We start from the raw sequence: 25,298 nt of genomic DNA, 5'->3' as shown, positions 1-25,298 counted from the left end.
ATCTATTTACATTTATATTTAATTAAATTAATAATTGATTAATTGTGTACCATAGTCCATAGCTACCTCGTTCAAGTTTTGAACAATAACAATCATGCTATATTGTTATGCAATAATTAACACCAGACTTCAAATATGATAATATTTTGGTTATTATTATTTTGTTTGGAATTTGGACACTCTTGTCTTGTACAACATATAATACGACTCAACATGTGTCAATCAAGGATAGAAAGGAGAAAAAGAAAAAAAAATTCTAATTTGGAATAACCAAACACAACTTGAATTATATCGTCACAAATATTCCCATAATTATAGTGTAGCAAAAAGTTTGGGATCCCATTCTTTGTGAAATCCATGTATCTATCTATATCGTTACTTTAAAAGATGTTTACATTCTCTGCTTTTCTCTTCGGCATCCCTGTTATAATAGTAGAACAATATTCATCATCATAGAACTAGGTAGCATCGTAAATGAATTATCAGACAAACCAATTACCTGCAACGAAAAGAAGAATTCGCATTGTGGTCTCTTAGCTTGAAGTGAGTGAGAATATAAACATGATGTTTAGTGAGCAATATTATAGTTTTTAATTAAAAAAATTATCATCTTGAAAATTTGTCCCTTCCACCTTTCGTCAATAAATCCTCATACAAAAACTAAACAATGCTAAGGTATTTGGAAGCTCATAAAGTGAAGGAGGAATATGACTTTACCCTGAAAAGATGCTGCCAAAATTCAAATGCACAGAAGTTAGCCATGAATTCCATCTCCTTTCGACCGGCTAAGATTGTTCGGTCAGTAAAGTAGCTAGCAATATGCTTTGCAAAATGACAAAAACAAAAGGATTCAATTAGAATAAAGCTCATAGAAATTGTAACATAGAATCAATGCAATTGGAAATAGTAATATTGATCCACTCCTGCATTACCAATATATCCTCTCCAAATGGATGAAGAATGGGTATAGGTTGTGTATCCATCATTATACCCACCAATGAGCGCTCACGTATCATACTAGCATTCCCAAATTTCAGAACTAGAACAGAAGCATCAAACGACAAAGGACAACTGACTATCAATTGTCCATAAAATGTAGGTTCATAACGGCCCATTGGAGTCTTTTCCAGTGCACGCATCTGAACAAGCGTGTTCCATGCATCTTCAACAACTTGAGGATCTGGTGCATCCAGAGATTTTTGCAGCAAAACTGCCATCAAAACCATGACAGTTGATCAATGTATAGAGAATTAAAGGAAACAGCGGGAGAAAAATGAAAGGAGGGGAGAAAGAGTAGGGGGTGGGATAATAAAAATTACATCTACAATCAGTAAGGCATTTAAAATTATCAAATATTCTGCAACATCCAAGATATGGTATTTAAAGTTATTGCCCACTCTAGATGAATAAACTCAAGCACTACTATAAGCAGTCTTAAAAATTCAACTTAAATAGAGAGAGTCTTATCACTTTGATTTAATAAAGCCCACAACTGTTAAGAGATATTAGAGCAATATTTGGTAAATATACAAATATTCAAAGTGCTATAGGGATAAAGTTTTCATATAAAAAGCATTAGTAACTAGAGTTTTCCTATAAAAAGCATTGATGATGATAATAATAATAATAATAATAATAATAATAATAATAATAATAATAATAATAACAATAATGATAATTACAACAGTTTCTGATCAAGATATCAAGATCATATTAACTAACCTTTTGGATCATTGATAGCCTTAGATCCAGTACAGCACAGTGAAAGAACTTGAAGCCTCAAGGATAACTTCAGAATAGACGGACTCTTATGATCCTCAAGTTTGTTGAAAAATGAACCAGTGACCGATCATATAAACGTGACCATCACAAGTTCGGCCAGTTCTTCCCTCCTATAAAAGTTCCCAGCCCTAATTTTTATAAATTGATAGCACAAGCACTTGAAAGGGAGATATAATCAGCAATTTTAACATGCATAAATTAAAAATATAACATATAGATTATAACTCTATGGCTTTTTATTGTTGATGACATCATTCAAAAGTCCAGTCCATGTATTGCTATCACTAGGTCCACTAGAATACGACGAGACATGAGAAAACTGAGGATATGATGTAATTCCGGCAGTAGAAGGATATTGGTTAAAGTACGCCATGTCATTTGGAACAGGATGAAAGGAATAGGGAGGACTCCACCATAAGGTTGATAAGGAAGGACCACTGGATAATGATGCATAGGATATTGTGACAATCCTGGTATCTTGGTTGTGGCTGCATCTGGAACTTCGGTCACTTCTATTCCTGATGTGTTGGTCTTATCTTTTAATGTCTCTTGAGTTAGAGTGATTTCTTCGATCTAAACATAAATCATAATTTTTAAATAATTACGATACAAAATTTAAAATAAATAAATAAAGAAACTAGTCAGACAAGCTAGAGTCAAGTAAGACTTTTCTCAAAGTGTTGGCCTCACTCACCTTTAAACTCTCAGTTGCACTTATGGTATTGGATTAAAATCATTTAAATTCAAATTAAGACTTTAATTTTCCTTCTTGAATTATCTAATATAAATTATTAGATATGCGAAATGTTACCTTCTGTCGACTTTTTTTGCCATTTGCTCTAATCTTCGGTGTCTCTGTCAATTTAGATACAGACTTTTTGCTTCCACAACCCTTGAATTTTTTGTAATAGAATAATAAGAAATAATATAAGAACTATGCGAATAATATGTTGCAAATTTGAATTGAAATGACAATAAATTTGATAAATGGTATAACATGGACAAGTGCTTACTTTAAAATTATTATTATTATGCACAGGTGTATTTTCTACTGATTTTGTATTTTGAGAGGGAGTCTGTTTATTGGCATCACATTCTTCAACCTACTAAAAAATTTAAAAAATTTGCTCAAAATATAGCATTATTTAATATTTCTGCAAAAGACACTAAAATAATAGGTAAGCATAAAGTAATTAATTAAGCAAGGGATTATATTAATACCATTGTTTCATCTTCAATATTTGAGTATTCGGCGGGGGAGTCCTCCTTGGCGAGTAATGGACATGTCCTAACGAAATGCCTGCTTGACTTACAATGCGAACATCTTCGCCTCTTTTGGCCTTTTGGAACCTTTCTTGGAGCCCCTTTTAACTTTACAACAGCTGGATCACCTATTAGCGCTGACGTGGGAGAAAGCCTCGCTTGTGCATCACCTTTATTTTGCACCTTCGAAATTAGCTTAAGTAACTCACCTGAGATTTTTCTATAGTCGGCTGAATTTTTTGAAGAAATATCACAAAGCTTCCAACAAATAGATGCCATTGCACCGCATCTAAGTGTGGGCACTATATCATCAGCGGTGTCTTGCTCGCCAATTGAGCATATAAAATCACTCTTTGCATCTCTTGTCCATCTTTTCAGGATAAGAGATGTAGGGACGCATTTTTCATTGCGATGCTTCAAGACCCCAAAGATGTAGGAGCACGGTAATTCACGAGTCTCAAATAGCCTGTACTCACACGCAAACAGGTCCTTGTCTTTATTGTATGATACTTTAAATTGCCATTGCTGATTAAAATACTTACTCATGTTGTACTCAACAATGTCTCCACTGTTTGAGAATTCAGTCACATTTAAGGCACCTGTTGTTTCTATCTCATCTTTCACAAGTTTGAAAATATTTCTAGTATAAAGTTCAGCAGCTTGTTTGTCAAAACTTTCCAAGCACGTAGTCAAAACAGGAAACTTATAAAAGGTTTCAAAGTCAACAGTAAGATGGTTATTTCGGTAATGCCTTAGTACTTCACTAAATTTATGCATGAATTCAAGGAGACTGGTTTTACTGTCAACATAGTTCTTCAATAATGAATGAATTCCCTCACACTGTGATGTAGTTCTTATGCGGCCAAAGAAGTGCTCCCTCAAATATGCGGTAGCCTACTTCATTCTGTCATTATAAATGCCCTGGACCCATTCATTCTCCGCAAGTCCGTATTTGGATATGATCTCGTTCCATCTCTGTTCAAATATTTGTATGGTAAACTGTCCATACAATAATACACTAAAATCGTCCCAAAAATGCTTGTTTTTTATATTCTGTACTGCCTTACGATGGAGATGCCATGCACAAAGGTGGTGTGGTATACTAGAAAATACTTCTAAGATATCCTCTCTCATAGCACGGTCTCCGTCTGTCACAACACCTCAGGGTAGTTTTCTGACATTATTTTCAAAAATTCCTTCAATTTCCACTTGAAAGTTTCGGACCTTTCATCTGAGAGCAGAGCGCATCCAAAGATAGTTGTCTGGCCATGGTAGTTGGTCCCTGAAAATATGACTAAGGGCTTGTTGTAGACATTTTTCTTGTAAGTGGTGTCAAAAGCCAGTACATCGCCAAAACATTCGTAATCACCAACGCTTTCTTCATCAGCCCACACCAAATTATCCAACCTACCATCCTTTAAGGTGAATTTTTTTAGAAAAAACGGGTCACTGTCTGCCGTAGAAAACAGATAGGCCAACGCAGCAAATGCATCGCCATCTTTCACTTTGCCATGCCTAGTCTTACTAATGTGGTTATGTAAGTCTTTGCTGGTAAAACCCACTTTATCATATCCACCTTTTTGGGAAACCATGTAACCCATTATGTGGCAAGTTTTAACACCACATGCTCGCAAGCTGTCTGCTTGTGTTTTATCGGCCTCATCAAGCCCACGATTCGCGGCAATAAGATGTCTGTACTTAGGTGGACACAGTGGATGATTGTATTGACTCTGAAAGACACTGACTTTCAACTTTGCCGATTGTCCCTTTTAAGGTGCTTCCAATGTCTTTCTCCTGCTTTATTACAAACCAACTGTCTTGTATTAATGTTGCCATTAGCATCCACAGTCTTCAAGTCTTTTTGGGACACAAATCCATAGTACTTGGCATATTTGGCATAAAATTCACAAACTTAAGATTCTGTATCAAACACCAGTCCCCATATGTCTTCGATGGTCAAATCAGTTATCAACTTTTCAAAACCATCAGCATTAATTATATCTGCCTCTGCTTCATCTACAGTTAAATTCACCATATCAACACTTTCATTGGAACTGCATTCATACTCAACACTTAGATCCTCAGATTGATCACCATCCTTATACGACTCTTTGCCATCATTCTCCATGACTAAACTTAAAATTTTAACATGTTAGGTACTAACTAAATGCTAGGAGAATGGAATAGGCAAAATGAACTAAACTTTTTTTTATTAAAATTATTGGTCAATCAATTCTATGAAACCTAAGAGCTATTAGTGCATAAGAATGTTAAAATAGCTTTTAAAACTTAAAAAAATTATAATAAACATGTTTATAACGAAGAATAATTTATTTTTTTAAATTCTTTAAAATTTTATAAAATATTTTAAAATAAAATAATTTATAAATAAACAATTCATAATAAACATAAATATAATAAATAAACTCTTTTATTTTTTAACTTTAAAATTTTACATATGTATCATAAAAATTTATTTTATCCTAAACATCATCATTAAAAATACTAAATTACCTAACTCAAATTTTAGAGACCAATAGTTCAAATTTTAGAGACTAATAATTTAAATATGTACTCCTGATTCCAGATGCAAAATCAAAACAGACAAGGGGATCAAAATCAATAAACTGGAGAGAAAACTAATCAAAATACATTATTTATATATAAATAAAGCAAGGATATCAACAATCTTCAAGTAGGCAAAGAGCAATAATGCTAAAGCAAAGCAGAAATCTTCAAATCAAAGCAACAATATTGAAAGTATTTGCACTTATGTAGTTATGTTAGCAAATGATAGATATCAAAAGGCAGCTTCATCCACAAAGATCCACCAAAACCCAGATCAAATCACATTAAGGGCTTGTTTGGGCGCCATTCTGAAAAAAGATCTTTTTTTAAATGATCTTTTTTTAAAAGATCTTTTACAAAAGTAAAAGTAATTTTATGTTTGGATACTTTAGTTAAAAGTACTTATTTAAAAGATGTTATTGTTTGGATACAAAAATACAAAAGTACTTTTATAATAATAAAATTACTTAAAAGGACATTCAATCATAAAAGAGTTTATTAATAATAATAAAAGAAAACTAATTATCTATACTAATTTATTTGATCCGATAATTGATCTCTTATATTGTCTCTTATTTCTTCCATTGCCCGAACATCTTCTTGTGTTGGTTCTTCCCATTCATTAATTTCAGAATTTGTTGATCCATTTCTTACAGTAGTACCGTCATCTTCATTGGCTTGTAACAAAACAATATCTTCAAACTTTTGCAAAATACTTATGTCATCAGAATCCATCATTCTTATAAAATTATGAAGAGTGAAACATGCAACAATGATATCACGCTGGGTTTCAAATTTGGCTCTTAATGGCATGTTTTGTAGTATCTTCCATCTTGCTTTGCATACTCCAAAAGTCCTTTCAATTACTGTCCTTAAACTTGAATGACAATAGTTGAACTTTTCATTGTTTGATCTAAAATTTGGTGCTAGTCTAAATTGTGGAATATGATACCTTGTATGACGATAAGGTCCTAAGAATCCCTTAAAAGTTGGATAACCAGCATCAACTAAGTAATATTTACCTGAAATACATTAAAAAAATACAAAAATCAAGCCACATATTATCATGATAAAAAATGTAACCTCGAAATAAACTTAAATGGCATAACTAACCTTCTGGTGGATGTGGAAAATTTAGCTTTTTTGTTCGAAGAGCCTCCATAAAAATTCTTGTATCATGTGCAGAACCTTCCCAACCAGCCCATATAAATGTAAAACACATATTAAAATCACACACAGCCATTACATTTGTTGTAGTATTTCCTTTTCTACCAATAAATCGCACTTGCTCATCTTGGTGAACATGAATGGCTATATGCGTACCATCTATAGCTCCAATACAATCTTTGAAATATGGCCAATATCTATCATTATCCATAATATATTTAGGTGTGTCTCCAAAACTAGGATCAATAGGTCTAATAATATTTTTTGCCAATTTCTTCACACATGATAGAACATGATGAAATTGACGAAATATAGTTTCACCTGAATGCTGAAATCGCTCCTCTAACATTCTATAAGAAGCTCCTTGCCCAAGCATGTATAAAAATGTTGCTACCATCTCTTCTCCACTAACCCCTCGTGTTGATTTCAAGCCATAATTGAGAACCAAATCATTGCATAAACGGTTAAACACTGATCTTCTCATTCTAGATTGTTCAAAAAATTGCATTTTATTCCCTTCTTTTAATTCTAATAGCCATTGATATCCTGATAGTTTTGAAGTCCTTTTCTCTTATTTGAAGACATATCGCAAGTAATAATTGACAACTCCACAAATAGCTAATATAGCAGCTGATTCATAATCTTTTTCATGTTCTTCATATTCAGTATCATTATCTGTTTCATAATCACTCATCCTGTATAATTTAAATTAACATGAAAAATAAGATAACAAAGCAAAAAATACTATTCACAATATCATTATTAAATAGAATTCCAAAATATAAAATCAAAACACAAATTATAACATTGTCACTAAATTAAAGTTCAACAATAACAATAATAAGAATTCATGCATGCAGAAAAAAATAAAAATAAAAATAAAATTTAAAGACGGTTCATGTCATCCAATTTAAAAGATTCTAGCCATCCAAGTTGTTGATTGGGATCATCACTCAATGCAATAAAAGTTTCTCTATATTGTGGCTTAGCCATTAATCTAATTCCCAAATAGAACTTTGGACTATATGATTCTAGGCCAGGTAATTTGCGTAGCAACTTGATGCAATTTTCTATGGAGTAAGGATCATCTCCCTTAGTTGCAGCTTTTGACTCCACACCAACCAAAATACGATCAAGTGAGTCCTGTAATCTAGATGCTATTCCAGCTCGTTTCTCAACTTTTTTGTTAGAAGTCTTCCTTCTTTTCTCTCTAGTAGGGCTTTAAACAACTATATAATTAGCAATATCTTCTTCAATAAATTCATTTGTATAATTCATGTCACCTCCATTCTCGAAACCCTCATTGTTCTGATTAAATTCTTCAGGATTTGAATCTTCCGATGGCGCCCAAGCACTATAACCAGTAGCTACAATGTCCTTGAAATATTGTTCAAGCCTATCTAAAGATTTAGGACCTTTATTCTTAAACTTAGCGAATTCTGGATTAATCTGTTTAAAATATGCAAAAGAATAAATATAAAAGATATTTAATAAATTTTAAAGATAAAATTAACTTATTGTATTATTTTTATAATGCAAAATTAACATACCTTAATCTTATCAGTCCACCAAGATTCAGAAGCTAACACTGTTTTTTTCTCATGATCCCAACCAAGACCAGTCTCTTGTCCAACTAATTTAGCCCATAATTGAAAATAAGACTTAAGAGCATCCCATCTATTTCTTAGTTGTCTATGTACATATAGGAGTCCTGTTCTCTCTCTAAATTTTTTTTGTAGATTTTTCCAACCAATTTTGCTGAAATGTTTATTAGGTCTATTACCATCTCGTATCTCTTCCACACAGATAGTCAAAAATATTTCAGTATTCCAATCATCCCATTTTGCTTTTACAGTTTCTACTTCTCCTTCATTTGTTGCATCTTCGTTTTCAATATTCACTTGACTAGAACCTCTTCTTGGATTTAGTTTTGGAGCCATACTATATAAATTATAAATTATATCAAATTTTATAATGTATAACGTTAATAAAATAAATTGTAATATAAATAATAATTGTGAATATAATAACACACTAAATAAAATAAAATACTATGATAAAAAACCAAATAAAAATCACAAATAAATTAATAATAATGACAAAATGATAAAAAAAATAAAAAACAAATAATAATAACGTAAAGTAATATGAAGACAGAGACAATATGAAAAGAAAGCAAATAATAACAACAATATGAAAAAAATGGTAAAAGAAATAAAAAAAAGCAAATAACAATAACGTACAAAAATACGAAGCTTATAATAATAACAATATGAAGAAGAAAGGGTAAAAGAAAAGAACCTGATGATTTATTGTTGAGTGTGTAGAAAAACAATAATATTTTAACTTTCAACCTTTAGATATATATATTTCACAAAAGCTAAACGAATATGTTATGTTTTTATTTGTAAATCATTTCAGATTTTTTACTTTTTTATATTTTGATACTAGTATATTTTTTTATATTTATATATGATTATATTTTATATCAAATCATTAAAGATTTTATCTCAAAATATTACATGATTCTTGCAATAGTGAATCTGGCAAAATATTACACAATAATGCTCCCAAAATATTAGATACAGAATCCTAAAAAATCTCAAATATCAAGCCAAGATCAACACTGTATAAAATATAATTCCAATTTTTATCTATGAAAATAAAAACAAAAATAAAAGATATTACGTATGATTATAGCAAAAATAAATAAATAAATAAAAGTTGCGTTAATTTTGTATGAATTAGTTAATTAACTTTTCATATATTTGAGTTTGTAAGTGTTGCACAATATATGATTTGGCAGGGGACTTTTGCAACTAAAAGTTTCAGTCTATCAGCACCAACACATTGTTTCTATCATAAAAATTAATGCTTTAATATCAAATATCATATGTCTTGAAAATTATAAACCAAAGCATAGCAATGCAACCTGAGATTTGAAAAACTATGATGAAAGGTTCTCCAAACAACGTAATGCGAACCAGAGGAACTGTGGTTTGAGTTTGTGGTTTGAGTTGAAATTTGGTTATGGGGTTCAAGGCATGAAAGAGACATTTTGAATGTATAGTACATTCATTTAAGAAAGAAAGGGGTAAAAGATGTCTTTTTAAAATTTTAGTAAGGATATTTTTGTCTATCAATGATTACAAAACATCTTTTTTTTAAAGAAAAAAGATCTTTTAAAAAAAGATGTAAATTGTAGCTTCTCAAAAAAGATGTTTTTTTATTTTTCTAGTGCTTTTACTTTTACTACTAGAAATTTGCCAAACACACTACAAAATAAAAAAAGATCTTTTTTCATTGAAAAAAGATCTTTTTTTAATAAAATAATGACGCCCAAACATGCACTAAAAGGAATCATTTTTAGACAACTCAAATGAAAAGATAAGACCCACAAAAGGAACACAGATAGAAGTAAGAACCTTGTTGGGTACAAAGAATGATGGGAGAGTAACTTGTGATTACACTAATACATAAAGGAACAGAACTATATCAGTTCCATAAGAGTATGTTTTTGGTATACTTTTAATTCATCAGCGTGAGGTCCATGATGATTATAACAAGACAACCATATAATACAATCTTACATTTAATGGGTAGTTCCTATCAAATAATGACTTGTTCTTATTATAACGCATACCTCAAATTTCAAACCCTTGTTTTACGTTATGTATCAAGAAGTGAGGTGGTCTTATTCTTTGCTTGTTGGTTTGGATTTCTCAAAAAGTTCTCAGCTTTTTACATGTGAAAGTCTAAGCTCAACTTCTAGGTGTTTTCTCAGTTTTATTAGTCATCCCTTGCATTTTCTCGACAGGTTCAATTAAATTTCCTTTTGAATTTCTTGAATTTCTGTGTGTGATTGATTTTACCTTTTTTGCTCTCAATTTCCTATTAGTTTTTTATGAAGTTAATTCCTTTATCATGTGTTTCCAGTTACGGTTTACTACTTGTGTAACTGATTATTCTTTTCTTTTCTTTTTTCCTCCAAAAAATCCAGTTTTCTATGAATATGATTATGGAAAAGAGAAGCTTAGCATCATTCAATTATTACGAAATATGACTTCAGGCAAAGATGAGACAAAGGTAGAATTCTGAAAATAAGGCAACATTTCTTATGAAATTGACTGTATTTGTTGTTGTTAATTACTTAGTTATCTTATGTAATAATACTGTGCAGGAGAAGATGGCAGAAACCGAGTTTTTATCACCAGTTGTGAAGTCTCTAACAAGAGATGCAGAAGAGAGGAGGGAAGCAGTGGGACTGCTGCTAGAACTCTTTGATCTTCCTGCAGTTCGAGGGCAAATTGGAAGAATTCAAGGGTGCATTGTAATGTTAGAATGATCTTCCTGCTTGAGGTTGCCTTTATTGAGTTCTCTCTAATCATTATTTCATTCATTATTAATTTTGGTGAAGCAATTTTGAGCTTGCAATATGATAATATCTTAGGTTGTATTGATAGTTGATGATAACATTTGTACAGCAGAGTGTATAAACCACTCAAGTTATTTATTTTGCAAATAAAAGTATCATCTTTTTCTCTTCTTATTCTTGTTTATGGCAAATTTTTCTTGCTTTTGTTGAACTTCAACTCTACAAATTGTACAAATTAAGTTTTTCAGATAGAGAAGACAAGAATTCAACCATTCTCACAATGGCACCACTAAAGGATATCCTTAAATATGTTAGCTGGTTTATAGGTTTAGTAGTTGTATAGTTGTATTGTTTCTAGGGAATATAATAAAGCGACCAATTTTCTAGATCAGCAACATAATAAACATAAAAGTATATCAAGCAATTAAACTTGCAAGAGAATCCAAGCATGCAGCTGTTACAAGGCACCCTTCCAAGTTTAGTAAGGAAAGCTTTTGCAACCCTGAAATGAACCAAGATATCATCGAAAATTAATGAACCATAGATAATTATGAAATACTGAAACTCAAGAATTTTGTTCAAACTGACAAGCTGAGATGCTAGTATTGTATATCAGTACTGTTTATAGTTCACACTGCAACATGTCTACTGACTAACATAAACAATATCAACTTCAGAAATTACAAAGACAAATGGAAAAATAAAGAAATTTTTCCAAGAATGATTTATACAACTGAAGTCTACATCAAAGAAATGAAGCACAAGGAAGATTGGATATATAACTGAAATTTTTCCCTGGAAAAGACAAACGGATTGGTTGATAGCTGCATTTAGAATTATAACCATATATTCACATAAAAAAAAGAAAACAAAGAAAAATCCATGGAAGAAGATGAAAATGCTAGGTTGAACCTATAAAATAAAAAATCCTGATTGTTCTGAAACACCACAATAATATAAGGAAACGGAAAGTACCTTTTAGAAAGCTGATGCCAAAATTAGTGACTTTACTACAAGAAATCTCAAGACTCTCCAAACACGCCAACTCTGGAAGCAAATTGAATAAAATGCATTGTTCTGTTAATTATTGAACCATGTGTTGACTAAGACAACAATGACTATACTTCCATAAGTACACATCACACTGACAATTATACAGTAGTTAAGCACAGTTGCAATGTGTTCTTTCTTAGAGAAATAAAAATATTCACACACTTGAACTCATTAGCCTTCAGGAGCAAAGGTTTTGATATTGTCAATGCCATACAAGATAACCATAAAACAGACCCTGGTTTATCTAATTCCTAAACCAGCCTACCTTGTAACCATTGAAACAGCACCACTAATTACTGATATTAGAGAAATATTTAAATATTTTGGCAGCATCGCACCCGACCAGTAAAAGCATAGCATACGGCAGACAACATGATTACATACCATCAGATCAAATTCATAATATTATATTTAAAATGTTTAAACATGATCTGGATCTCAGAAGTGTTAATCTTTCTAACTACCTATCCTAAACATCGTAGTTTCTAGCCATTGAGATCAAGGTTCTCACACCCTAAATATGACAAAATCTTGTTGATCTTAGAATCTAGATAAATTATGTGAACCTACTTATTTAAAAAAAAATGTGACCAGCCATAAGTAACTAATTCAACTGAGTTAGCATTTCGATCAAATCAGTTTTGCTCAGCTTTCACCTAAAATAGCAAAGAGAAATAGAATTTGAAAATACAATTATCCATATCCACTAAGCACAATTATCCATATCCACTCGTTATTTTGTTGACTTTTAATTCCACTTTCTACTTTTAATTCTATAATAGGGTTATTGACTTATTGGTCATAGACCAGGACAATAACCCTATGAAATAAAGGCAGAGAAATTCTATAATAGTTTCAATCAACCAAAACAGCAAAGACAAAAAGAGAAGTTGGTTTCACACAGCTTACCAAACTTTATAGAAAACAACTAAAAGGCTTCACATTAAAGATAAAAGACCAAGATGAACTGCAACATGTCTACTCACACATCAATCCATTATAAAACCTTAAACACCAAGCAAAATTCCAAGCCAAACACCACAAACAACATAAATCAAGCTCATCCAAAAAAAAGAATTTTTTCAAAATAATAATAATAATAATAATTTAAAGGCCAGTTAATTACTTCAAATCAATGTCATGGAATAATTGACAAAATCCAATTCCAAAATTAAAGCAAACAGCAGAAAATGCCACTCAAAGAAAACATAACAACTCAGAAAATCACAAAGAAAGTTACAAACTTTGGTCAATTAACACACACCCGATATACTAAAAACAAAATAAAATAAAGATTGAGGATCAAACCTAAAAAGGGTCACAAGACAGGGTTTGAGTGACTGTCTAAAGAAGAACAAGTTTAGTGTTGCAACGGTTTTATGGAGCAAAATTAAAGAGCTGTGACAGAAGCAGCAAAGAGGAGAGTGTGTATGAAAATGAAGTGAGTGAGTGAAAACACAGAAACAGAAAAATAAAGACATTAACTACATAAAAAGATGATTGAGAAGAAATGCAAAATTTAGAAATATATTATTATTATTATTATTATTATTATTATTATTATTATTATTATGAAGTCATGAAATAAAAATAAAAATAAAAATAAAAATAAAAAAAGTGAAACATAGACGAGGACAAGAATTTAGCCCTTAAAATTGGCCAAATCCCTGAAGCATATTTAGTACTATTATAGTGGCTTTACTAATATTTTAAGGTACAAAAAATAAAATTAGTTCTATGTCATTGAAGAAATATTAAACCAAATATAAGATTGATAATGACAATCAACAAAGAATTAAATAGTAAGTATTTTCTTCTTTCATCGCTGTCTTAGTTTCTTAAAACTCTCTAGTTTGCTCATCAATTTTACAGTGATAAACTAAAAGTCATTAAGAGAGACAAAAATCTGTTTAGTCAAAACCTAGCCCTTAAAATTGGCCAAATTCTTGAAGCATATTTAGTATTATGATAGTGACTTCACTAGTATTTTAAGGCACAAAAAATAAAATTAGTTCTATGCCCTTGAAGAAATATTAAACCAAATATAAGATTGATAATGACAATCAACAAAAGAATTAAATAGCAAGTATTTTTTTTTCTTTTATCCTGTCTTAGTTCCTTAAAATTTTCTGGTTTGCTCATCAATTTTACAGTAATAAACTAAAAGTCATTAAGAGAGATAAAAATCTGTTTAGTCAAGAAGGTAAAAACAATACATATTTAAGCAAAATAAGTAACAAGGATCAAATTCTTTGTAACATTACATGCATATTTAAACCAAATGTCTATTTTTGCTATTGACTACTAGTAAAGAGTTAAAACAGTACTATTAATTTGATTTCAACTTTCAATAGACATGCAGCTTTTGAATTTTCTTCTGAGTTTTATAAAAATAATTTGTAACATGCTCTATGAATTATAATTAGCCAAACTTCAAAGATTTAGAGTTGTATTACTAATTATGATATAAATAAAATATTCGTATATGAAATAACATCAAATAGCTTGCTATGGTGAATCATAATAGATGCAGTGAAAAATCAAGAATAAAAAATCAAAGAACAGAATCAACTCAAGTACAGAACAGGAAAAAATAGAAGCATTAAAAAATCATAACAAAAATCAAGAATCCAGAATAGCAACCAAGAGAATATTAGAGAACTGCAGAAAATATGCCAACCAAGAATCAAAAAATTTAAAAATCATAACTAAAATCAAGTACTACAATACTTATGAACAAACCAGATTAACTCAAGAACAGAACAGAAAAATAAATAGAAGCAGTAAAAAATCAGACCAAAAAAAATTAAGAACCAACCTGAGTCAGAAGCTCCATTCTTGATGATGCAGACAGAGAGTGGCAGAGTGCAGGGAGGAGTGGAGGAAGACGCGGTGGCTGCCAGAAAGGGAGAGGCGCTGGACGATGACGGCTGGACGGGGCTCGACAATGGAGGGCGAAGGGGCATTCAAAGAACTTCCATAGTGGAGAAAGACGCAGTGTTTGCCCAGTTGAGTGGTTTAGCCTTCCTCCTCCTTTAGGTTCTTTAAATTTCGTGGGTGGCTAGCTACCGAGATCAATGCAGTCGATTATTGCTAGGATTTTGCCGTTTTGGTGTGTTTCAGGGCACGAATGATATTAGGAGAAGATGAAGAACATATTGATTTTTTATTTTTTTTGATATGTTTTACTTTGCTTTAGAGGAGGACACTAATGATTGGGGGAATTGGAGAAAATGAAGAAAGATTAATTTTTGTTTTTTTAATATGTTTTTATTTTATTGTTTAAATTATTTGAAACTATAAAATTAGGATTAATTGAATTCTAAAATTTGATTAATTTACAAGTGTATTTTTGTCTAATCAAATAAAATAAGAATGTTTAAGACTTTTTATAAAATTAAATAAAAAATATATTTTTATTTTTATTTAATTAAAAAAATATATTAGTAAAAGTGGTGATATAATATATATTTAAAAAAAAATTAAATACTGATGTAAAAAAAAAATTTCACGTAATTTATTACTATTTATCTATATTTTAAATGTATCTATACGTATGAATTTATTATCGTACTATAGCAATCACTTTTCAAAAATTACAATGTATTGCCACGCGTCCATCACGTTTATGGCGTATTGAGCCTGCCATTTATGCCGCGTCTATCCCCGATATATACATCGAAAAAGTTCATTTTTAACAAAAATATACATGTTTTTCATATGAAAAAAATGAGCCATAAATGGTAAGTCAATCAAACCAAGTATTGGCTAAAAACTAGTTCTTACTTGATGTCCCATCATAGCCTTGTTTGCCACCTCAATATTGATGTTTGGCGATAACGTTTTTCGTTAATAAAAATAGATTCACTTTATTGTTGAATTGGTTTTTTTTTTTTTATCAAACTAATACTATTCTTAAAGATTTTTTTTAATATTTTGGATTATTTTTGTTAGCTATATTATTTCTTATGTATTATTTTGATAATTTATTTTCTTAAATTTAGTGAGATAAAAAAAATTTGTGTAAAAATAACCTAAAAAATGAAATCATAAAATAATGCAAAGTAAGAGATTGATATTACCTTTTTAGTTAGTAACTCTGTTCCATCATTAGGGGTGAAAACAGATCAGGTCAGGCCAGGCTTTACTCTTAACAGGTCAGGCCTGTAATAGAGTATGTTGGCCTTAACCTGGCCTGTAGTCTGGTATAGGCTTTTTAATGAATATCGAACATGGCTTGTTATTAAATCTGACCTGGCCTAAAGCTTGTTAATAGACCTTTTTTTAATAATAATTAAATTTAAGATATAATTTAATTTTTAAAATTATAAAATATAAAATAATAAATTTATGAATAATATAGATAATATATATGAATATATTCCCACTTGACTACTTTCAAAATATGTAACATATCAAAAGAAAAAGAGTTCATCAATATCAAGAGTTGTAACAAACTAACTAGACATAACATCAAATAAAAACTAATAACTACTTAAATCAAAATACAGTAAAAAAAATGTTGGACAATTAATCGATTAATCCTCCAAACTTGTAATTGATTTAATCTTCCTGTTCCAACACCTTAAAAGAAAAAAGAAAATATACACATATCATTAGATTTTTAAATAATATAAATACAACAAATACTTTTTTATTAGTACAAAAGAGAATGTTCAAAATAAAATTGTGGTCATAATCTTAGTATAAGTGATATGATACTTCATTTATATATCATGAAAATTCAACTTTATTATTCTAACTACTCACATCATACCAGGGCGCAGGTACGTATAAGAAAAGGGGGCAATGGCCCCCCCAAAAATTTTAATTTTTATTTTAAAAAAAATAGAAGTCTATTCTCTTTTTTTTTATTTCTCAGTCCCCCCTCTTTTTTTATTCTATAACTTTTTCAACCCCTTCTAGTTTTTAAAAAACCCAACCCAATAACCCATTCCCTATTCCCTTATTTTATTTCCCAATTCCCAGCGCTATAAGCCTCCAACCAGTTTCCCATCCCTTTTTTATTTATCAGCGTCTCCTCCTCTCTCCCTTTCTATCTTCACTTTCCAAAATTTCAGGTAACAACTTTTCCTATTCTTCTTCTTCTTTATTTTTTTAATCTTTTTATCTTTTACCTCTTTGATTCTTATTTTTTTTTTGTTTTTTACAGATTAAAAAATAAAAGATAATAGTTCAACAAGTGATTTTTCACTTCTTTTTCTCAAAAAAAGTTCTATTTTTATTCTTTTTTATATATTTAATTATTTACTTAATTAATTAGTTTATTATTATTTGTTAATTAATTTTATGTTATTATATGTTAGCTTGTATATTTAATTTTTTTTATTAGTTAACTATTTAATTACAATTTTATATTATTTATACTAGGATGTTAGTATTATTGTTCTGAATTTTAATATTTTATTTTATATTGAAATATAATTTTTATATTTTATAAAGATTTAAACTGTAATTTACACTTTTCGCTAAATATATTTTAATTATAGGAACTTATTTGGCCATTTGAATTATAAGTAAGTTCAAAACCATTGATACATTTTTTAAAAGAAAAGATCAAGAGAATGAAGATGCTTCTACTATTACTATTCCAATACTTGAGGGGTCATCAAATTTCATTACTTCAAGTTCTTCATTGAATAGCTCAAAGCGTCCACGACTTCTTCCAAATCAACTAGATGTTTTTCGTTTGGAAAGAGATCCTGGAATGCGACCAATGATTTGGAAGTTTCCTCCAAATAAAAGAGATGAAATCCGTCGGGCTTATATTAAAGTTGGGCCAAATCAACCAATTCTTGATAATTATCCATTTTCTGGTGATAAAAGTCATCGTCGCTTTCAAGCTTCATGGTTTAAATTGTTCCCATCTTGGTTAGAATAATCTATAGAAGATGATGCTATATATTGTTTTCTGTGCTTTCTTTTTGCTAAGGAACCTTCAATCAATACGGATTCAAATGCTTTTATTGAGAATGGTTTCAGGAATTGGAAGAAAGTAAATAGTGGAAAAGAATGTGCTCTTTTGAATCACATTGGCAAAGGTCCTAACTCATTCCATCATAAGGCGCTGAAATCATGTGATGATTTGATGAAACAATCACAACATATCGACAGACTTCTTCAAAAGCAAACATCAGAAGATTCCAAAAAATGCTAAATATACTTCAAATGATGTCCAAAAAGAAATTCTACATATTCTTGCTATTAAGGTGAGAAATTCAATTAGAGAAGAGATTGGAGATGCCAAATTTTGTATTATTGTTGATGAAGCTAGAGATGAATCTAAAAAGGAGCAAATGGCCATTATTTTGAGATTTGTTACTCTAGATAGTTTTGTTAAAGAGAGATTCTTTGATCTTGTGCATGTCACTGATACTTGTGCAACAACTTTAAAGAAAGAATTGATTTATATCCTTTCTCATTATAATCTCCAAGTTGAAAATATTAGGGGTCAAGGGTATGATGGTGCTAGCAACATGCGGGGTGACTGGAATGGTTTGCAAGCTTTGTTTCTTAAAGATTCTCCACAAGCATACTATGTACATTGTTTTGCTCATAGGTTACAATTAACATTGGTGGCAGCTTCAAGAGAGGTACTTCAAATTCATGAATTTTTTACTCAATTAAACTCTATTGTCACTATTGTTAGTGCTTCTTCAAAAAGACATGATCAATTACAAGAAGCTCAAGCAATTGAAAATGCAAACTTGGTTGCTCAAAATGAATTAGAAACAGGCAAAGGTGCGAATCAAATAAGCACTTTACAAAGAGATGTGGATACTCGATGGAGCTCTCACTTTAATTCTATTTGCAGTTTGGTAAAAATATTTACTGCTACCAATATTGTTCTCAATAATATCATTGAAGATGGGACAACTTATGCACAAAGAGGTGAGGCTTATGGTGTTAGTAAAATATTATTGTCATTTGAATTTGTTTTCACTTTGCACTTGATGAAAGAGATTATGGGAATCACCAATGTTCTTTGCCAAGCACTGCAACAACAATCTCAAGATATTTTTAATGCAATGCATATTGTTTCTACATCAAAGTTACTTCTTCAACAATTAAGGGATGGTGGATGGTGCAATTTTCTTGCAAATGTTAAAGATTTTTGTGAAAAGCATGAAATTGAAGTCCCTAATATGAGTGCACAATATGTTTTTGGAAGAGGTCGATCTCGTCAACCAAGTGTGACAGTTGAGCATCATTATCGAATAGATATATTCTTGGCAACAATTGACTCTCAAATACAAGAGTTGAATAGCAGATTTAATGAGCAAACAATAGAGCTTTTGACTTTGAGTTGTGCTTTGGATCCTAAGGACAATTTCAAATCATTTAATATTGAAGAAATTAGCAAGTTAGCAGAGAAGTTTTATCCCCTTGACTTTTCTTCTAATGAGCTAAATATTTTGAAATCTCAGTTGCAACATTATCAGCATGATATACCAAATCATTTGAAAGGCATTGGTACACTTTCTGAATTGTGCAACAAGTTGCAAGAAACGGGAAAATCAAGAATTTATCACATGGTTGATAGATTAATACGTCTTGTTTTGACTCTACCAGTGTCTACATCAACAACAGAAAGAGCTTTTTTAGCAATGAAAATTGTTAAGACAAGACTCCGAAGTAAGATGGCTGATGAATTTCTTGCAGACAATTTGGTCATCTATATAGAGAAAGAATTAGCAGCTATTTTCGACACAAATTCAATTATAGATGATTTTGAAAATAGAAAAAAACGTTGAATAGCCTTTTCATGATATAAAACTGTAATTGGTAATTTTTATATATTATTGTCTTACTTTGATTGAGATTATATATTTATTTTTTTTAATTTTATCAATAGAAATAGTAATATAAAATATTTCTAGTAAATTATTAAATACCGCCCCCCTAAATAGTTAGCCTAGCTCCGCCCCTGATCATACCAATATCAATGTTTTCACATTTAAAAAGAGAAAATATTTTCTATAACATAGATACTTAGTCAAAAAGAGAAATATTAGAAAGTTAATTTTTACCTTTGGTTTTTTCTTCAAACCATACTTGTTCCGAAGCCAATCTCCTCCACAAATGAGAGCTTTAATAGACTCTTGATTTAGTCAAGAACGATATTCATCAATAACTCTTCCTCCAGCACTAAATGAAGACTCTGAAGCCACCGTTGAGACAGGAATTGCTAATATGTCCACTGCCATTTTAGATAAAACCTTGAATTTCAAGCTACTGTTTTTCCACCACTCCAAAGCACTAAAAGACTTAGAATTGCCTTCAGGAATGTAAGCACTCTCATCAAGATAAACTTCTAATTCTGATTTTGTTGGATGAATGGCTTCTTTTTCTCGAACTATATTCAACATTTCATCAATTCCACTAATTTCAGAACTAACCACATTAGAAGAAGCAACTAGACTATTAGTGTTAACTCCACTTATTATTGTCTCACCATGATATTTTTCAGCATATTCATCATACATTTCTTGCAATGTATTCTTCACTTTTTCAATATTTTCAGCAGCCACATGCTCAGGTTTGTAAATTAAAGGAAAACAGAATTTAATAACATGTAATTTGCACCTAGGATCCAAAACACAAGCAAGAGACATTACCATATTGCATTCTCCCCAATATTTGTCAAACTTTTCTTTCATTGAGGTTGCCATTTCTCTCATGAAGGAATCTCTATCTTCAATAGCATCATCAATTACTTGTTTCACTCTCCAAACTTCAGGAAGGTACAAGTTTGCAGTAGGATACTCATTACCATAAATGACATGAGTAGCAAGATTAAAAACTTTTAAAAATTTGCAAATCTTCTCAACTTTTCTCCAATCCTCTGATGATGGTTCGTAATTGTAGTGAGGTTCTCTTTTCTTATACACAGGAAACACAGATTTAAACTTCAAAGCCACAGATAACATGTTGTAAGTAGAATTTCATCTTGTGGGACAATCAATGATGAGTTTTTTCTCCTTCAAACGCTTGTTTTCAGCAATCTCAAAAAATGTTTTAAATCTTGAAACATTAAAATTGACATACTTGACACTCTCACAAACTTTATGAATAATACCTTTAATTTTACCTAGCCCATCTTGTACCAACAAATTAAGAATGTGTGCACAGCACCTAACATGAAACAAACTACCACCAACAGGTAATGAGTTGTTATTTGAAATAGTATCCTTAAGAGCCCTTAGACATGATTCATTATAGGAAGCATTGTCAACAGATACTGAAAAGACTTTATTTTCAATTTTCCAAGTCTTCAAACACTTGAAAATAGCATCCGTAACATCAATGCCACGTCTAGGAGCAGGTACCTCAACAAAACTTAAAACCCTTTTTTGAAGATTCCATCCTGCATCAATAAAGTGACCTATGATAACCATATATTCAACAATTTGATGGCTTGATCTCCACATGTCAGTTGTCAAACTTATCTTCCTAACACCTTGTAACAAAGCCTTTAATTGTTTCTTTTTAGCCTCATATATTGCCAAGCAATCACTTCGAGCAGTTTTACAAGAAATTTTATGAAATTCAGAATTGGCATATTTGAAGCCCCACATCTAAACTTCATCCTCAACAATGCTGAAAGGATGCTCATGAACCATAATTGCTGTAGCAATTATTTGTCTCATCTTCTCTTGAGAATATCTTGAGAATATCTTGCACCTGGTGTCACAAATGGATTAACACTTGAATTGGAAGGTTGAAATGGAATCAATGGTTGCTTCTTTTGTGCAGCAACATGCAATCTCCTTTGTAAGCAACTACTAGAACGCCTCCATAAATATGAAGTACTAGCTCCTTTTCCAGCATAAGAAAACATTGATTTGCAATACTTGCAAATAGCTTTTGTACCTTCAGAACTTTCAACTTGATCAAAATCATTCTAAATTGGTGAAGTCTTCTTCCTTTTTTTGTAACAACAGTTTCATTACTACCATTGACTGGTTGATTTGTAATAGTTGTTGTGTGTGTTGGTACAATGCCAGTGTCTATTGTTGGTATTGTTGGTACTGACTGATTAATTTCTTCTCCATTTAAAGAAATAGAATTGGCCAATGGATTACTTGGAGTTACAGATTCAGCCATTTCTAAAATTTATTATAATGCCTAAATAAAAATTAACAGACAACATTATCTCATGATTTTTTTAGCTTTCATCATATCAATGGCATAAAGTAATAATCTTTTAATAAAGAAAAAATTTGATAAAATTTTATGTTCAAAAAGTAGAAATAATATCACAACACAAACAAAAAAAATCGAACTTAAAAAAAGATCTTTGACAGAATAAAACCCTAATTGATGAAAAATATTTAATATTATAACAACAAATATAAAAAATAACAAAATAAAAAATAATGACATGAGAAAGAAGAAGAAGTACTTGCAGTCAAAGGAAGAGAAGATGAAGATGATGGTAGATTGGTAGCTGGTAGTGGTAGGAGCGTGTAAAGTGGAGAAGAAAAAAGAAAAAGACCGTGTATATGTGTATTTCTTTATTAGTGTGGAGGGAAGTTTTTAGAAACATTTTATTTGATTGACTTTTGATATTCCAATATCAAAGATTAAAGATATTAAGAAAATAAAAATGCACATATATAATTAAAGAGATAAATGGCTCAGTGGATAAAGGTATTTTCATAAGATAGAAGACGCAAGTTCAAATTCTTCCAATAGCATTTTTATTAGTATAATAAAGCTCTATATATATATTTACAGGCTCAAGCCGGCCTAACAGTCCCAACTCCCAACAGGCTACAACGAGGCCCCCAAGAAAAAAAAACACCCAATCCGACCCTTGATAATTTTTTTGGGATTGATTAGCCCGTGTGCCAACAAAAAATAACATTGATTTTTTTTGGCACAGGGGCCTCGTTGTCCTTTCGAGGTAATTGTCAGGGGTCGAGTTGGGTTTTTTTTTTGTGAGGGGTCGGGTTGGGATTTTTTTTTGTCAGAGACCTCATTGTCTTTCGAGGTAATTGTCAAGGGTTGATTTGGATTTTTCTCTTTAAAGAATATAGACTTTTTTAATAGTCTGGACCTGGGCCTATTTTCTATCAGACCAGGCCAGGTCAGGCCAAACACAGGCTAGGCTGCAAGCCCCTGACAGACCGTCTGGCCTATTTCCACCCCTATCCATCATACATATAATTAAGTATCGTTACGTTTAATTCAATAAAAATAAAGTTTTACATTTTTAATTTAATAATAATATTCTCATTTTATATATCAAAGTTGGATTCAAGATTTTCTATTAAATAAATTATCATAATATGTTTTTCTCTGTGGAAAAAGTATATGAGGATCACTAAGATCTATTATTTATTCTTTTATTAAGACAGAGTTGAGAGGTCAATTTTTAATTTGTTATAAAAAATATCTTATTTATTCAGGCGTTTGAAAATAATGATAAACTAGCGTATTAATAATTATAATTATCAATAACAATAATAATAATAATATTTTTTACACTAAATATAATACAAAGTATAAGACTTTTTTTTCCGTCAGCTTCTTATTTAATTAAATTGCCCTCAATTATATTTTAACAATAAATGCCATAGTTTTTTAAGTATCTCACTAGTCTAATTTATATTATTTTTTATTTCACCGCTAACTTGTAAATTGATTATAGTCATTCAACAATTCTCAAAATATTTTATCTACATTGAGCCATTAAAATAAGAGAAACTATAAAAATTTAATTTTTAGTTAACTAACACTCAATAATTTTAAAAATTTAAAATTTATAATTTAGAATACAGAATTAAAAATTTAAAATTAAAAATTTAAAATTTAAGATCTAAAATTTAAAATAAATAAAATAATTTTAAAAGAATTGACTGAAAAAAAATTATTATTTCTCTTAAGATAATTTGTAGAAAATGTTGTACGAATTTAACCACAGCCAAACATACAAAAAGAAAGGTTCATTATCAAACTCTAGGTATTTCTTTTCCCACCGAATCCAAAGCCTCATGCAAAGACTCCCTTCAATAATATAAAGTTCAATTTATTATACCCATCAAACATATATAGCTTCCATATTCTAACACTCTTCAGAGAGAACAGATCAGAGCACTAATTAATATAATTTGTTCGTTGTTCACCTTCAATAATTCTCATCCCATTTTCTTATTATGGTACGCACCTTCTTCTGATATCTTATTATTTCTATGCCTTCTAAGTTTGAATTCCTTTCTATTTCATGTATCTTCATTCATGTATGGTGCCTAGAACAAATAACACATAATATTATGGTCAAAAGTTAATATTAAGATGATATTTATTTACTAAATCATGCCAGCTGTACAATTAGTAGATAAGTTATTAGATGTTAAATCAAGTTTGTCAGTTTTGTTAGATTCTTCTAGATTAGTTAGGTCACTATTTTGTGCATCCAGCTATACATATATAAAGCCAACATTCTTTTTTTTTTCCCAAGTCAAGTTTAATACATAATATTATTTTTTAATTCGACTCACCTTCTTCTTTATTCATGTGGTCTGTTAGCTTAATAGCTTTTGCTTGTTTGATTATTTTGCTGTTAGCTTTATTTCTTCAGCGTTCATATATCACCTTGCTGCTCTATCTTTTTTTCCTTTTCTTTTTTTCTTTGTTGAGATTTGTATATTTTTTATTTATTTATAAATTATCCACAACATAAACAACCTAAGAGAAGTCTTCAGTTCTCCAAGGATCTTTTATACATGTTCTCTACCAAGCTTACTTAATTCGAATTTGTAAGCAAGAAAAATGGAAACTACATTATCCTTGAGTGGATAACCATAGTATTTTCATGGTTGAACTTTTCTCTTCTGTTATTTTGAATGATGATATAGAATAAAATAATTTTGCCTATTATAAATGATTAATGCTAAAGAACAAACACTATAAAATACCAATTTCAATTCATTATAATAGGTTGTCAAATAAAATCAGTATAAACTTTATCAATTATATTAGATGTGCATCAAAATGAGCGATTAAAATTAATCATTAATATAAAATATATATTAAAATATAAAATACACATTAAAAATAAATT

The 25,298-nt window shown here is 30.3% G+C and overlaps 3 protein-coding genes and 1 long non-coding RNA gene across 5 annotated transcripts in view; 2 read left to right on the top strand and 2 right to left on the bottom strand.

The window, feature by feature from the left end:
* Positions 1 to 976: 976 nt before the first annotated feature.
* LOC127746784 (uncharacterized) lies at positions 977 to 12,345 on the bottom strand. Its single transcript, XR_008008548.1, has 3 exons — positions 12,131 to 12,345; positions 11,586 to 11,657; positions 977 to 1,039 (listed from the first exon to the last, which is right to left on the bottom strand). It is a non-coding gene; the product is annotated as an uncharacterized LOC127746784 (long non-coding RNA).
* Positions 12,346 to 18,525: 6,180 nt separating this feature from the next.
* On the top strand, positions 18,526 to 19,983 carry LOC107483907 (uncharacterized). Its single transcript, XM_016104513.1, has one exon. It carries the CDS (start codon positions 18,526 to 18,528, stop codon positions 19,981 to 19,983), a length of 1,458 nt encoding a protein of 485 aa, XP_015959999.1.
* A 357-nt stretch (positions 19,984 to 20,340) lies between these two features.
* LOC107483906 (zinc finger BED domain-containing protein RICESLEEPER 1-like) lies at positions 20,341 to 21,159 on the bottom strand. Its single transcript, XM_016104512.3, has one exon. The coding sequence runs from the start codon at positions 21,157 to 21,159 to the stop codon at positions 20,341 to 20,343; it is 819 nt and encodes a 272-aa protein (XP_015959998.1).
* A 3,063-nt stretch (positions 21,160 to 24,222) lies between these two features.
* LOC107483923 (oxysterol-binding protein-related protein 4C) overlaps positions 24,223 to 25,298 on the top strand; it is a 21,811-nt gene continuing 20,735 nt past the window's right edge. For both annotated transcript variants that reach the window (XM_016104527.3, XM_052260782.1), the window contains exon 1: positions 24,223 to 24,393. In XM_016104527.3, the coding sequence (XP_015960013.1) occupies positions 24,391 to 24,393 (3 nt within the window). In that variant the 5' untranslated portion in view covers positions 24,223 to 24,390. The remainder of the gene's footprint in view (positions 24,394 to 25,298) is intronic.

This window comes from Arachis duranensis, chromosome 4 (assembly GCF_000817695.3).
Source record: "Arachis duranensis cultivar V14167 chromosome 4, aradu.V14167.gnm2.J7QH, whole genome shotgun sequence".
Taxonomy (NCBI): domain Eukaryota; kingdom Viridiplantae; phylum Streptophyta; class Magnoliopsida; order Fabales; family Fabaceae; genus Arachis; species Arachis duranensis.
This window is presented reverse-complemented; position numbering and strand designations above follow the sequence as displayed.